Raw genomic sequence first — 14,849 nt, forward strand, 5'->3', positions numbered from 1 at the left:
CAACCGTATTAAATACAAGTTATCCAATGGACTGGGTTGTCCCTTTTTTAACTCCACTTCAACTCCATTAAAGGCGAGTATTGCGCCGGATGTGTCCTAGTTGACAACCGAAGTGTTTTTAATAACTTTTTATATAGATGCTGGTGCTTGGACTTTGTACTAAATTGTACATTGTATTCGTTTGAGGTTATATTTAATTGCCTTATATATGAACATTCAATATAAACCATATCAGAAGATAATGGGTTAAACAAAACTCCGTGAATATATATAATTGATAAGTACATTGAAACTTGTGATTGCGAAAAAGTAAGGAAATCGTATTATTGGAGGAAGGAGAAACAAACTAGGTATCTTTGGCTGCGTCGATTGAAAGAGTTTTAAGTGATTCTGAATTATTTACCGACAAAATGAATACAACAAAACGAAACACATTCCTCTTGAACCACTTAACCATAAACTTGTTCTATCCTGACTATGAACCTTTCACCATCAGTAAGTTCTAGTTGCCCTTTATCCATGACTTACTTCAATCCCCACCACAAGAACGTTCCAATGGCCTCTCAACCATGACCTCGCCATCTCAACTGTGACTCTGTCTGATCCTAACCATTATTTTGCCCTAATGGCCTCTCTACCGTGACATCGTTCGACTTGCATGAAGTGTACGTTCTTATGGCCTCTCAACAATAATATCGTTCGATCCTCACCATAAGAACGTTCCAATGGCCTCTCAACCATGACCTCGTCATCTCAACTGTGACTCTGTCTGATCCTAACCATTATTTTGCCCTAATGAAGTCTCTACCGTGACATCGTTCGACCTGCATGAACTGTGCGTTATTATGGTCTCTCAACCATTATATTGTTCGATCCTCACCATGATCATTTTCTCAAAGCCTCTAAACCGTGATATCTGTTACCCTCTCCATGATCACGTTCTCAAAGCCTCTAAACTAAAATATCGTTTGACCCTCACCTTGATCACGTTCCTATAGCCTGTTAACCATGATATCTTTTGACCCTCACCTTGATCACGTTCCTATAGCCTGTTAACCATGATATCTTTTGACCCTCACCTTGATCACGTTCCTATAGCCTGTTAACCATGATATATTTTGACCCTCACCTTGGTCACGTTCCTATAGCCTGTTAACCATGATATCTTTTGACCCTCACCTTGATCACGTTCCTATAGCCTGTTAACCATGATGTCTTTTGACCCTCACCTTGATCACGTTCCTATAGCCTGTTAACCATGATATCTTTTGACCCTCACCTTGATCACGTTCCTATAGCCTATTAACCATGATATCTTTTGATCCTCTCCATGATCACGTTCTAATACCCTCTAAATCACAATATATTTTGACCCTTGATCACGTTTTTATAGCCTCAAATTATGACATCTGCTGACTCTCACAATGAGCACGTTCTAATAGACTCTTTACGATAGCATATGTTGATCATCACCATGATCAATCTTTTGTAGTCCTTTAACAATGATATCGTTTAACCCTCCCCATAATTACGTTCTTATAGCCACTCATCTGTGATATCTTTTGACCCTTACCATGATATCATTTGCCCTCACCATGAGCACTTTCTTAGAGTCTCTTAACCATGATATCTATTGACCATCACCATGATATTGCTTAACCCTCACCATGATCACGTTCTTATAGCCACTTAACCATGGCATTGTTTGACCCTCACGTTGATCACGTTCTTATAACCTCTTAAACATGCTATCTATTGACCCTCACCATGATATCGTTTGACCCTCACCATGATCACGTTCTTGTAGCCACTTTACCTTGGCATCGTTTGACGCTCACCATGATCACGTTCTTAATAACCTCTGAACTATAGCATCGTTGACCCTTACCTTGATCACGTTCTGATAGCCTCTGAACCATGGTATCTTTCGACCCACACCATGATCACGTTCTAATAGCCTCTCAACCATGTCAACGTTGACCCTCACCATAACCACGTTCTTAAAGCCTCTCAAACATGGCATCGTTTGACCCTCAACTTGACCCTCAACTTGATCACGTATTTATAGCCTCTTAACCATGATATCGTTTGACCCTCACCATGATCACGTTCTTATAGCCTCTGAACCATGATATATTTCGACCCTCACCATGATTACGTTCTTAGAGCCTCTCAGCTATGAACTCGTTTGACCCTCACCATGATCACGTTCTTATAGCCCTAAACCATGGCATTGATTTACCCTCACCTTGATCACGTATTTCTTGCCCCTCAGGCATGACATCGTTTTACCCTCACCATGAGCACGTTCTTATAACCTCTAAACCATGACATCTGTTAACCCTTACCATGATCACGTTCTTATAACTTCTCAGCCGTGGCATTGTTTGACCCTCACCTTGACCACGTTCTTAAAGCCTCTCAATCATGATATCTTTTGAACCTCAAAATGATCACGCTCTAATAGCCTCTCAACCATGGACTCGTTTGATCCTCACCTTGGTCACGTTTTTATAGCATCTTAACCAGGATATCTGTTGACCCTCACCTTGATCACGTTCTGATAGCCTCTGAAACATGACATCGTTTGACCCTCACCATGATCACTTTCTTAAAACCTCTTAACCATGATATCTGTTGACCCTCACCTTGACCACGTTCTCATAGCCTCTTAACCGTAATATCGTTTGACCCTCACCATGATCACGTTCTTATAGCCCATAAATCATGATTTATTTTGACCCTCACCATGAGCACGTTCTTGTTGCCTCTTAACCACGATATCTGTTGACCCTCACCATGATCACGTTCTAAAAATAGCCTCTGAACCATGACATCGTTTACTCCCCACAATGAGCACGTTCTACTAGCCTCTAAACCATGACATCGTTTACTGCACACCATGAGCACGTTCTTATAGCCTCTTAACCATGACATCGTTTACTCCCCATCATGAGCACGTCATAATAGCCTCTTAACCATGACATCGTTTACTCCACACCATGAGCACGTTCTTTTAGCCTCTTAACCATGACATCGTTTACTCCCCATCATGAGCACGTCATAATAGCCTTTAAACCATGACATCGTTTACTCCACACCATGAGCACGTTCTTTTAGCCTCTTAACCATGACATCGTTTACTCCCCATCATGAGCACGTCATTATAGCCTCTCAAACATGACATCGTTTACTCCACACCATGAGCACGTTCTTTTAGCCTCTTAACCATGACATCGTTTACTCCCCATCATGAGCACGTCATAATAGCCTCTAAACCATGACATCGTTTACTCCACACCATGAGCACGTTCTTTTAGCCTCTCAACCATGACATCGTTTACTCCCCACCATGAGCACGTTCTTATAGCCTCTCAAACATGACATTATTTACTCCCCACCATGAGCACGTTCTTATAGCCTCTCAAACATGACATTATTTACTCCCCACCATGAGCACGTTATTGTAGCCTCTCAACCATGACATCGTTTACTCACACCATGATCACGTTCTAATAGCCTCTCTTTAAAATAAATGAAAAGAAACGCTATAAATTGTCTTTTCAAATACATGATAAAAATGCTGCGCTTTCTATTTATGGTACTCTTACATCTTACTTAATACATCCAAGAATCGCATTCCAAGCAATGTATTTATATATTTATTTAGATAATGCAATGGTTTCATGGGCGTAATTTAAGAATAATGGAAGTTAAATTACAATCATAATATGTTCTGTATGTGGGACTTTGCATTTTACTGACATTAATCGATACAATCAGTTAAAGATTGTTATCCTCTATTGTCAATTGAAATGAAATGTAATTTCAAATTTATGAAATCTAAACTTTTTTGTTTGGTCAATATGTTTTTCAGGTAGAACGATATTTGTTCTATATAAATGTAGTAAATATTTCAAATCTCAAAGATGTAACCCTAAGGGTGATGACTCGGTAATTGTGTTGAAAAATCGTTTCAAACCCAAAACGTCTGTTTTCGATGTGATTTCCTATGAACATATTGAAGTATATTGGATACTTGAAAATCAACCAATGAAAAAAGGTGTAAAATGAAGTTTCTGCCCAGGAAATGTACTTGGGTATGGTTTACACCAGCTTCATGATGCCTATCGTACCAAGTAATATATATTATACATATCTATTTAATATCAAGAATATATGATATATGATTTAAGAAGATATTTCATAGAAATATGAAAGAAATAATAGAAACTGGTATTAAAAAGAAACGAAAACGACATACTAAGGAACTTATTTAATAACATCGGAAATGGACCTTTAATTATAAGTTGATAACATAATTTTCCTGGTCTGGATAAGAAAAACGACTTGCCTTTGCCAAGATCGGAAATAGATCATTAACTACAATAATCTCCTGGTCTTATTAAGTACATACTTGCCTCCAGTTAATAGCAATCTTAATTGTAGCCCGGGATTGTCTTTATGCGCTACAGGTTAGTTCTTTTTTCAAACATTCATCGATAATTTTTGTTTTCGATTATATTTTATTACATGTACATGATGATCATACTGATATTGATAAACGCATTGAATATCGTATTCTATTTCTTGTGTTCTAGTAGAAATTAGAGTGTTGTTAACGGATAGGAGTAATTTATAAAGAATAGCAAATGTGAATGCAATTTATTGTTGCGTTTATATGCTAAACATTCACCCACAAGAAATTCCAAAACAAGTTTTGCATAATAAATACAGTTTTATTTACAACGATTTATTTCTTTGTTTTATTTATGTCTTTATGGACCACTTTGCAAATCTTCTCCCCAGAATTCGCTTGCCAAATGTTTCTCAGGTGACAATATATCAAATACCTTGACCCCATGTTCATTCATAAAAAAACGTGGCCGACATGAGAGGGTCTACTTTTCACTAAACACCTGTATGGAAAGATTTAAAAATCGTTCATTTAGAAACTATTGACCTGATTTCAAAATGATTTCACAAAAATATTCCTACGGTTAGCCTCTGTCATTTTTCTTTTTCCCATGTTGATAGATAGATAAACACGTTTACCAGTGGGCGGAGCTAGTGACCACTATATGTCTATATAGAAAATCTCTTCAGAAACCATTTACCCGATTTCAAAATGATTTCATAGAGAAAAGAGGTGACTATATATCGAATTCCTTAAGCCCACTTTGATTTATTAATAACATGGCCACCATGCATGTAATTGTTATTATTATTATTATTATTATTATTATTATTATTATTATTATTATTATATTATTATTATTATTATTATTATTATTATTATTATTATTATTGTTGTTGTTGTTGTTGTTGTTGTTGTTGTTGTTGTTTAACATTCAGAGATGATATCAACTGTAAACACTATGAAATTAATCGCATGAACAATGAGCTCTTTTGTGACAAGTTATATAACTCAAACTTGAATATTGTAAGAGTTATGACCCTTTGTAACTTTTTAAACAGATGCATGTTTATCATGTGTTTAAAAAAACGAACGTAAAATAGTCTCACCTGTGGCGTACGGGCGGGCGCTTGGGCAGGGGCAGCGTCCTGCATGTTGTCCGATCAGTAAATTCAGAACCCTTTGTCCAATCGTGTCCTTACTTGGTAAGAATGTGTATGTGCGTACTATCTTAGACACATTCGATAATAAGTCATATCGCTCGAGCCATTCGAGATTAATTTAAACATCCTAAATGACCTAAAGTAGGTATTATCCGTTCAATAACTTTAAAAGACTCTGTCCAATCATGAACAAATTTGGTTAGAGTGTGTAAAGGCATGTTGGATAAGATCGATAGCCAGCCATATCGCTTAAGTCTCTCAAAAGTTATCACCCTTTCATTATAGAATTTCCCTAAAATTGATTTTGTCCAAAAAAAAAAATTAAACATACTTTGTCCAATATGACCAAATTTGGTCACAATGTATATGAAATAATTAACCAGCCCTTACCACTCACTTTTTTTTATTAAATTCAATGTCAAGTTATATAAATGTATTTTTTTCAGGTTCAAATATTGGTTAATATATAAACAAAATACAGAAAAAGCTCCATCCTTTTGCCATGAAACTGCATGAGAATGTGTGTCTATATTAAATCAAGGTTAGATTTCATGACAATTGTCTGAAACTAATGTTACGAAAGGAATTACAGCATTCTAACTTTTAGCCGATCCTGTCTTTTGTCTGAATCTATAAAGTACAGGTCAAATACGTTTATGTATGGTTACACAAAAATTCAAAGGTCAACTATTAGAAACCGCCTTGTTAACAATCGATATAGGAATATAATTTTGATTGATTGTTAAACATTCTTTCCAGATCAAACCAAACTGTGAACTATGAGCGAGCATAATGTTACCAGCGAAGAGGAGGCGGTTAACAGCACTGTAGTCTCCAGATCTTCTGTTCCTGAACTACAGCGAGGCATGTCTGACACTTCCGCAGTCTGCGAGACTGAAGCTGATGATTTCTTTGTGCGGGAACCGCAGCTAGACGAAGATCTTGTTAAGGCACAACACAATTGTCCGTTGAATGCACTTAATCATGGTCTACGTCCTGGTGTAGCTGTTAACTCAGTTGATGGTAAATTCATAAGTAAGAAATATGGTACTAATGAAGATCAAACTGGATTTCTAGATTCAGCTGAAGCTTATCAAACGATTGAGAGAAAGCCTTCATTGGACATCAGTGAAAGTCGTTCCAACAGACAAACCCACATCAACACAGACAAAATGGAAGAGGAAATCAGTCCAGTTTCTGACAATGCAGCAATTGACAGTGATGAGCCGTCCGACCAAACTGCTAGTAGAAGGAGAATGTTGACTGCATGTGGTTGTTTTAAGAAGATAATATTTCCTGTAGTTGGAATGATTTTGTACAGTTGGGACATTTTCACTGATATGAAGATGGCAATAAGTTACAAAGAAAGCGGTAAGTACCTGAGACAGGTACGTATGTTTCTTCATACTCCTTCTCCTTCTAAAAGATGACTAATTTATCAGTTTGATTTCCAATGATATGCAAATGCATATCTTTAAATTTGTAAAATTGGTGGTTTAAGCGTTACATTAGTTTACAAACAAAGGTTGACTAGAAGTTTACAACTATCTCAACCGACCTTGTATAATTATGGGGTTTGGTATTTACAGAGAGCATACACAATGTATAGTGAGGTCTTTTGCCTAGCACGCCAGTATAAATAGAACGTTTTTAAGTCAGATTGAAATTTGAAGTGTAAAATAACTTATTGATTTGAAACGTCCATTGATAGCTCAAAGTCCGCAATGTTTCGTATAATAGATGACTAGTATTTCAAGGTGAGCATATATCGGTAAGCTCTAACGCCATGTGTATATATCTACTTCTTATTGTAGGTGACTTGGACTTGTTTCTTTACACGGTATTGGCCCTTCTTTGTCCTGCATTATTTATTATGATAATGGACATCGGCTGGCTGCTCATAGATTACCGTTATTCCAAGAAGGCAAGACAAACAGGTACATGTACCTCTAACGTACAAGTTGATCTAAAAACAAGGAAAAGACCCATAGCCAGTAACGCAAATTGTCTGATTGTTGATCAACTAACGGATGCCAGTGATCATGTATTTAGTACATCACATGAAAATGGTCGCTTGGACGTAACAACAACTACACCAACTGACGGCCCGTCACTTCTTAGACATGAGTCTTATCAACCGACTCATAGTGGTGATGCTACTGTAAAGGATGATCTGTTTGAAAACGAAACTAGCGAAGGGACGAACATAATTCGGCATGTCATATGGCAGAGAATTCCGAAAGGTTTTAAGGTGGTTTTTAGGATCGTATTTACAGTGATAACGTTAGGTGCAGGAGGCATGCTTTGTAGGTAAGTAACATTTTATTGTTGGTATCATTTGTTTAATTTTACATTCAATATGATTAATATGCGTGCAATTACACCATAGCTATACACATTAACCTGTCCGATATTATGCTTAATTTAGATCACCATCGCCGTTGAAATTAACACACTCAGGATGATTCGGCGTCATAGCATAATCTTCCCTTCGCGTGGCTTTTGATGAATGTTCAACAACTTGTATAGCGCATTACAGACAAGGCAGTTGTATGTAAGAAGTTTTCCACATTTGATTGCAGAACACTTCAGTACACCTACTACTTTGTTAAGTCAGTGCTAAGTAAAAGTCCTGCCCATCATACATTTTACAAGAAGAGAGCTCGGCACTTACAAAGAGATTGCTTTATGATGAGTTTTACTGAGGCGTTCCTCGAATCAGCACCCCAATTGGCATTGCAACTCTACATTACGTATGCCTTGGACAGGAATTTCACACCTTTAAGAGGTATTTCATAAGAATTAAAAGTAGTTCCTTTTGCATTTCGTTACCATATAAACATTCGGTTGTAATGTCAACGCTTTATACATTGAGGCGACAAAAATGCATGATTTACATATTGTGGGACCTGTGAGGCATTTGTTATCGCTAACTTATAGTTTGTATTCTGATAATAAAAGCCTCCGGAAAATACAATATTTTCTAATTGCATGTAGTTTGTATTATTTGCTTTTTTTTGCAATTCGTTATTCATTTCCAGTTCAAAATCTTGTGACATCTGCGTTGAGCATTACCTGGAACTACTCTGCATACTATCGAAGCAATCGGGCGAACATAAACAACACGGAGGATGTTAAACTGATACCTTTCTTGATCTACCTAGTTTCCGTCGCCTGCTGTATTGTACCACGGTTTATCAGCTTTGTATTATTTGCTGTTTATTTTGAAACAGCTGGGCAAGTAACTGTATTAGGAATATTTGGCATCCATGTTTTTGTTGGCTTTTTAGTGATTGCTGCTAAAGTGAAACCCAAGCTTAACGGTACGGTTGAATATCTCGTGTTCCGATGGTTGTATTACGCGTTCTTTGCCTACGTGAAGTTCTTTCTTTTTGTGAACTTGGAACACCATCAGCTGTCTCAGAGTAATGGTAAAGTTACAACAATCAGACGAAACTGGTTTGAAGAAAAGAAGACGAAGACAAGAATGTTACTGCTCTACGCTGTAATCCATTTAGAGAATTTGATTCTGGCTACAATACTTATATCCTTTAGACTCGATTTGATGGCTGATGGTTTTTTCGTTTTCATTGTTGTTCTGATAGGGGCATTTGGTCAACTAATTTGTTTGTCGTCATATTATTACTGCTTTCATAGAAATAGACCTGGCAAATGTGTTGGTTGTTTGAAAAGTAGTTATTGCCCATGCCCCTGTTTAAACAATCTGTTTTAAAGAGTAAATGAAGACAGTTGTTATAGTATGTTTAGATCATTGTGATTTAATGTCTATTATTACAGTTTATGATTTAATATTAGATCTGAGTTTTAAGATTTTTTTTGTCAAGTATGATATTGTTTATGGAATCCGAACAATCGGTTAATCAAAAGTAAGATTTTGTTTTGTTTTGAATTAAAGTGCAGTCCTGCCCAATCCTATGTTTGTTTGTTTTTCTAAATACTATTTGTTTGCTTAGTTAGTCGGCTACAGTTATCCTTACATTAGGGACATGTAAATGGTATTGGATAATAAGCATTCTTGTGTGTTATTTATTATGTATTATTGTGTCTCAGACTGTAATACAAATTACATGTATTACATAAATATTGTAATATATAGTATGGTTAAACTATATGGTAATGCTGAACATTATTTATGTATAAGATAAATATTGTCATTTATAGTATACACTTCAATAAATTTCTACTTGGCCACCATACGATATGAGATACTTAGTAATATGCGACATTGGTAATCGATAAATCTAAAGTTTGGTTATTTTTGTATTGTACACAAGAATCTATCGAATTACAGACAGAAAATACGTATTCATGTACAACATCATTGGAATGGTAGGTGCGAACATAGGCTATGTGCTCGCGAATATCGCCGTTGAAGTGAGCGGAACAATGAGAACTGTTTGGTAGAATGGGATAACTATCGGGGTGGCTCCATCATTTCGTGGGCTGGATTTCTATAACAAAAACTTCAATTGTACCAATTCAAGGAAACATGAACGCGATGATGTATCAAAATGACGACATTCGGTCGATACTTCAACCTCATATCCGTGCCAATCGCGGTATAATGTTGGCACAGGATAACGCACCATGTCACGCGGCTAGAACCACACATGTCATGCTTGCAGCAAACAACGTGCGAACACTCAAATGGCTTGCAAAATCCGATCGAGCGCGTGTAAAGTCGCTGCAACCATGTCTTAGGAAGCTCAAGCATGCTATTCATCAGGTGTTGGCAGCCATTTCACAACAGTATCTTGGACATACAAATTATTGAAACGAAATCGAAAACGACGTGATTGGATCTTGCATTTTTTGTTTTATATTTACGCCAATAGTTTATTATTTCATTTAAGAATGATAGAAAAATACTAAATTACATTTAAGAAAATCTTACAGTAATTTAAACCTCACCCATTCTGTAAATAGAACGACCCGACTGTAGCCGGAAATAGTTTATAAAATGACGTCACAATAACGCGGGAAAAATCAATTACTTCAAATAATTTTCAAACGTAAAATTGAAACACTAATTACAGCAATACATTTCACATATCATAAATTAACACTTTCGATCATGTTTATGTAAATTGTTCGGGGCCTGCAGACACAATACAAACAATAACAAGATAAGCAATTTTCATTTTACATATATATTAATATGCGATGATTCGCGATCTGAACATATACGAAGATGTTGCTTTTATCGGAAAATATTCGCAATTGCCGAAAGGAATGGAAGTTGAGGTGTTAATATTACATGATATAGCATGATATTTTATGACGTCATATGATAAGCTGTTTCCGATCTTTAAATAGACAGGTCTATATGTCGTCTTCGAAGTGATATTTCCAGCGTTTTTTTGACGTCATATGATAAACTGTTTCCGGTCTATTAATAGACAGATCAATATGGCGTTTTTATATATCATGTAATAATAAACAGCAGTCATGTATTACTTAAATAATGTCATATATAGTATAGTTTAACTATAGGGCAATATTAATATGTTAATCTTCTTCACGCAAATTGTCTGGTGATCAGCTAACGGATGCCAGTGATCATGTTTATGAAAATGAAATGTTTTTTCAGTCATAAATATGTTAGCATTAACATTACAACATGTTATAACATGTCAAAGGTAAGTGTTTTAGTTTGTTTGTGTTTTGAAGCAAAACATCAAGTCTAGTTATTATCAAATTCTTGTTTATAACTTAAACTCTGTTATAACCAAATGAAAGCGCTTAAGGCAGGTGGTAGGCACGACAAGCGTGATTCTAGCCTTTTTACAAATCTATTTACAGGCAATAAACATCAAATCCAAAAATTATTTTGAGTTGACCCAAACTGTTATATAGTTTTTAAAATGAACGAACACTTCGCCATAGTTTTAAGAATTTTACGCAAGTATATAATTGTATGTTTGATTCTTATTTTGTAATAATCTCCAGTTAGTTTTTTGTATTGTGAATCCATTATTTCGCCCATATTTCACAATCGTATAGAATACGAGTAGTCCCATGCACTGGGCTGTCCGTTAGAAATTTGACTACATAAGAGACGATTATGGCGCCGGAATTGTCTCAACTGACAACCACATATTTTTTTTTTAAATAACACTTTAATAGAAGCTCTTGCTTGAACTTCGATATAAACTGAGCATTTTATTCGGTTGGTTTAAACGTATGTACTTGACATTTTTCTGTGAGCATTCAATATACAGCACAATAACGATACAAAAGCAAACGGGTGTAACTCAACTTCTCCTTGAACATACATAATTGATAAGTAAGTTGCTGTGAAAAAGGAAAAAGTAATTCGATTTTAGCTGCTATCAGAATGATTATTTAGCTAGAATTTAGTCAATTAATATATTTCAACAAAGTAGAACATTCACTGCTGATCCATCAGAGTTTTTAAAAAAATACACTTTAAAGTTTATCATACTCGTCTTCTCTAATTTTATTGGTAATCTGTATTTTGTTCGAGAGTCAATGAAATAGTATTTGTGTTACATACATGGCAAAAAACACCTATTTGGAACCCAGCAAACATTTGACGTCGCCTCGACGTTGGACTCTGACGTCGGTTTAAAGTGGGATTTTGGTTGGTGTTGCAAAGTGGTTTTGACGTCAAAGCCCGTCGTCGAGGCGACGTCGCATCTACGACCATTTTTGACGTAGATCCTTTCCCGCGAATGTTATTGTTTATATCTACTTTTTCCTCTATTTTGCTACGTTAATATATTTTAACACATTCTCAGCACTGTTTCCACAGTCACGAAGGAGAATCGAGCACAACTCAATAGCGGATCAGGGGGTGGGGGCTCTCAAATCGTCCAAGTTTACTTTTAATTTCAATATAGGAGAAACTAAAATTTCTAACTAGAAATTGTTAAAACTGTTTAAAAAAAACAACGCGCCTGCCTACACTTTAAACAAAATAGATTTCGGTTCTGATGGAGGGTTGCAAGTTTAAAGGTTACCCCTCTGAGTAACGTCCCTCTAACGTCGCATCCTGGAACCGCTCCTGCAGCCGTTAACGCTGGTGAAGCGAGAAAATTGTTCGGCAAAGTTCCGGACTGACTTTGACTAATTTTTATTAAAATTTAAAGCATCATTTTGAAAATGGGGAATGTGTTTCGATGCATAGTGGATTTATCTGCACGCTGGTAAAATATTAGACCAATATATCAAAATACCGTTGTGTTATGACGAACATTTCGGCTCTGAGCTAATTCAATGAGACGAGAAGAGTTTTTCGATTTTCAAACATTATTAAATTATATTCTCGTCTTTCATCACTGTTTAAACAATATATTCGTTCCGTTGTTTATTCCCAGTGCCTTGTTGGACAGTGCGCTGTTTTAAGGAAATTGCTGGCCAAAATTTTACGGGTAGCAGATGTGCTACTGGTGCGGAGGTTATATGGTATGGAGCTGTATTACATATAACGGTGATCAATGATATACCCTGCACACTATTTATCGGTTAACATTTATTTTTAGAAATCAATGAAAACAAGCTCACGGTAAAATAAAAAATATATTTTGTTCATATTATATTATAGTACCAAGTTCGGATGTTTGCTTGGATTGATTGACTCATCAGTGTTCCATGACTTTTTCTTGTTTAAAGGGGCTGTACTCCGTATGATAAAATAGCGAAAAAAAAGAAAGTTGTCGAAAACTAACATAAACTTGGCATCGATGTGTACAATGCATTGAAACTTACTAACTGAAGTACCACATAGATTACAATTTATTTAAGTTTAGCAGTTATTTTGTATTTTTCCATTAAAAAGGTTACTGGGTATGTCTACCAGGTAGAATTCGTTCCTTATGCGTGATTGGCTAGTCAGTGTTATCACGTAATAATACCGAGGTAGGTGTACAGCTTAATTATGTCAACCAATAAGAATAAGCCGTCGTAGCTCAGTGGATACGAAGCTTAATTACAATGTTGGCGACACGGGTTCGGACCCGGTCTCCGACACATTTTTTGTTTACATTTTGGTACTTTTTATTTACAATTATGATATCAAAGCGTAATACATTCTATTGGATAATTGTCCTGAGATTCGTTACAAAAAACTTTTTTGGTGCCAACCTTGTGTACAGTCCCTTTAACACATGACAGTGATTCACAGCATGGTTACATCTTTTAAGACAATTGCATGCTCTCCATCTTTATATGTTTTAAAGTTGAATGAGTTTTGTTTTTAAAACCTGCTGAACATGCCGGATATACGTCATCTACTTATTTGTTTACATTTTCACCGCATTGTTTGTACACCGGATGTGGTTACCTTCAACCAATTATATTTTTCCTATAAGAAACGTAACGTTTTCTAAAGCGTTGTATAATGTGTAGTACCGGTACTTAGTCAAACGTTTCTCCCATATTTGATTGATTATGGCGGTCATGATACAGTAGAAATCATTCGCACGATAATTGGTAGATTGAATATAGAATCTATACGAAATTGATTGTGTGGTCTCTGACCTAAATGTATCGTATTCTGATGTCTGATAATCTTGTTTACAGTACACGTTGTCATTTAGCGGTGTTCTGAAGAACACATATCTTGCTCAAGGAAAGATACAGTTCATGTTATTTTGTCACTTAATTAAGCATTTATATATAGTAAGTGGTTAGTGATTTCATGATTCGTATAACAAACTTTTAAAAACAATTCCACATGTTACGAGTTTGAATGTATTTTAGCAAAACGCATCTTTTGCTAATATTATTATTTTCCAAGATAACAAGAATACATACTATTAACAAAGTATTTTGTCCTTATTATAATGCAATCATAACTTGGCTTTATTTAAAAAGTTTGGCCTTAGATATTAAGCAACAAAGCATTAGCTTAATCATACTGTATTGTTCTTTAGTGCTAGCATGAAGACATACAGATCATACATTGATGACATGAAGTCCACTTTGCGCTCCCATAGTTTCTATATTTGAAACAAAAAAAGCACACGAGGATTTTCTTATCGTATAATACAATGGAAAATCACTATAAGTTAAGTTAAGGCATTACATTTTTCGGACCATGCATTTTCTACCGCTCGATTTGTTTCATCACCTATGAATACACACATTGATGTAGCTACTTTTCCAGTGAGTCATGTTTGTTTTTTAAAAACGCTTTTAAACATGTCTTAACTGATCAAATTAATAATGAGCATATTATGAGTGGCACAGTGCCCCGTGAAATCAACACCTGACAAAAAGAACGT

The 14,849-nt window shown here is 35.8% G+C and overlaps 1 protein-coding gene across 2 annotated transcripts; it reads left to right on the forward strand.

Annotated features, from left to right (window-relative positions):
- The first annotated feature begins 4,354 nt into the window (after positions 1-4,354).
- LOC128218142 (uncharacterized) lies at positions 4,355-9,516 on the forward strand. Of its 2 annotated transcripts, XM_052925702.1 has the most exons (5): positions 4,355-4,475; positions 6,340-6,951; positions 7,395-7,890; positions 8,163-8,368; positions 8,622-9,516. In XM_052925702.1, the coding sequence occupies exons 2-5, from the start codon at positions 6,360-6,362 to the stop codon at positions 9,311-9,313; spliced, it is 1,986 nt and encodes a 661-aa protein (XP_052781662.1). In that variant the 5' UTR covers positions 4,355-4,475; positions 6,340-6,359; the 3' UTR covers positions 9,314-9,516. The 2 variants fall into 2 exon arrangements, with proteins under 2 accessions (XP_052781662.1, XP_052781670.1); XM_052925710.1 differs by lacking the exons at positions 8,163-8,368; positions 8,622-9,516 and adding an exon at positions 8,009-8,147.
- The last annotated feature ends 5,333 nt before the right edge of the window (positions 9,517-14,849 follow it).

This window comes from Mya arenaria, chromosome 2 (genome assembly GCF_026914265.1).
Source record: "Mya arenaria isolate MELC-2E11 chromosome 2, ASM2691426v1".
Taxonomy (NCBI): domain Eukaryota; kingdom Metazoa; phylum Mollusca; class Bivalvia; order Myida; family Myidae; genus Mya; species Mya arenaria.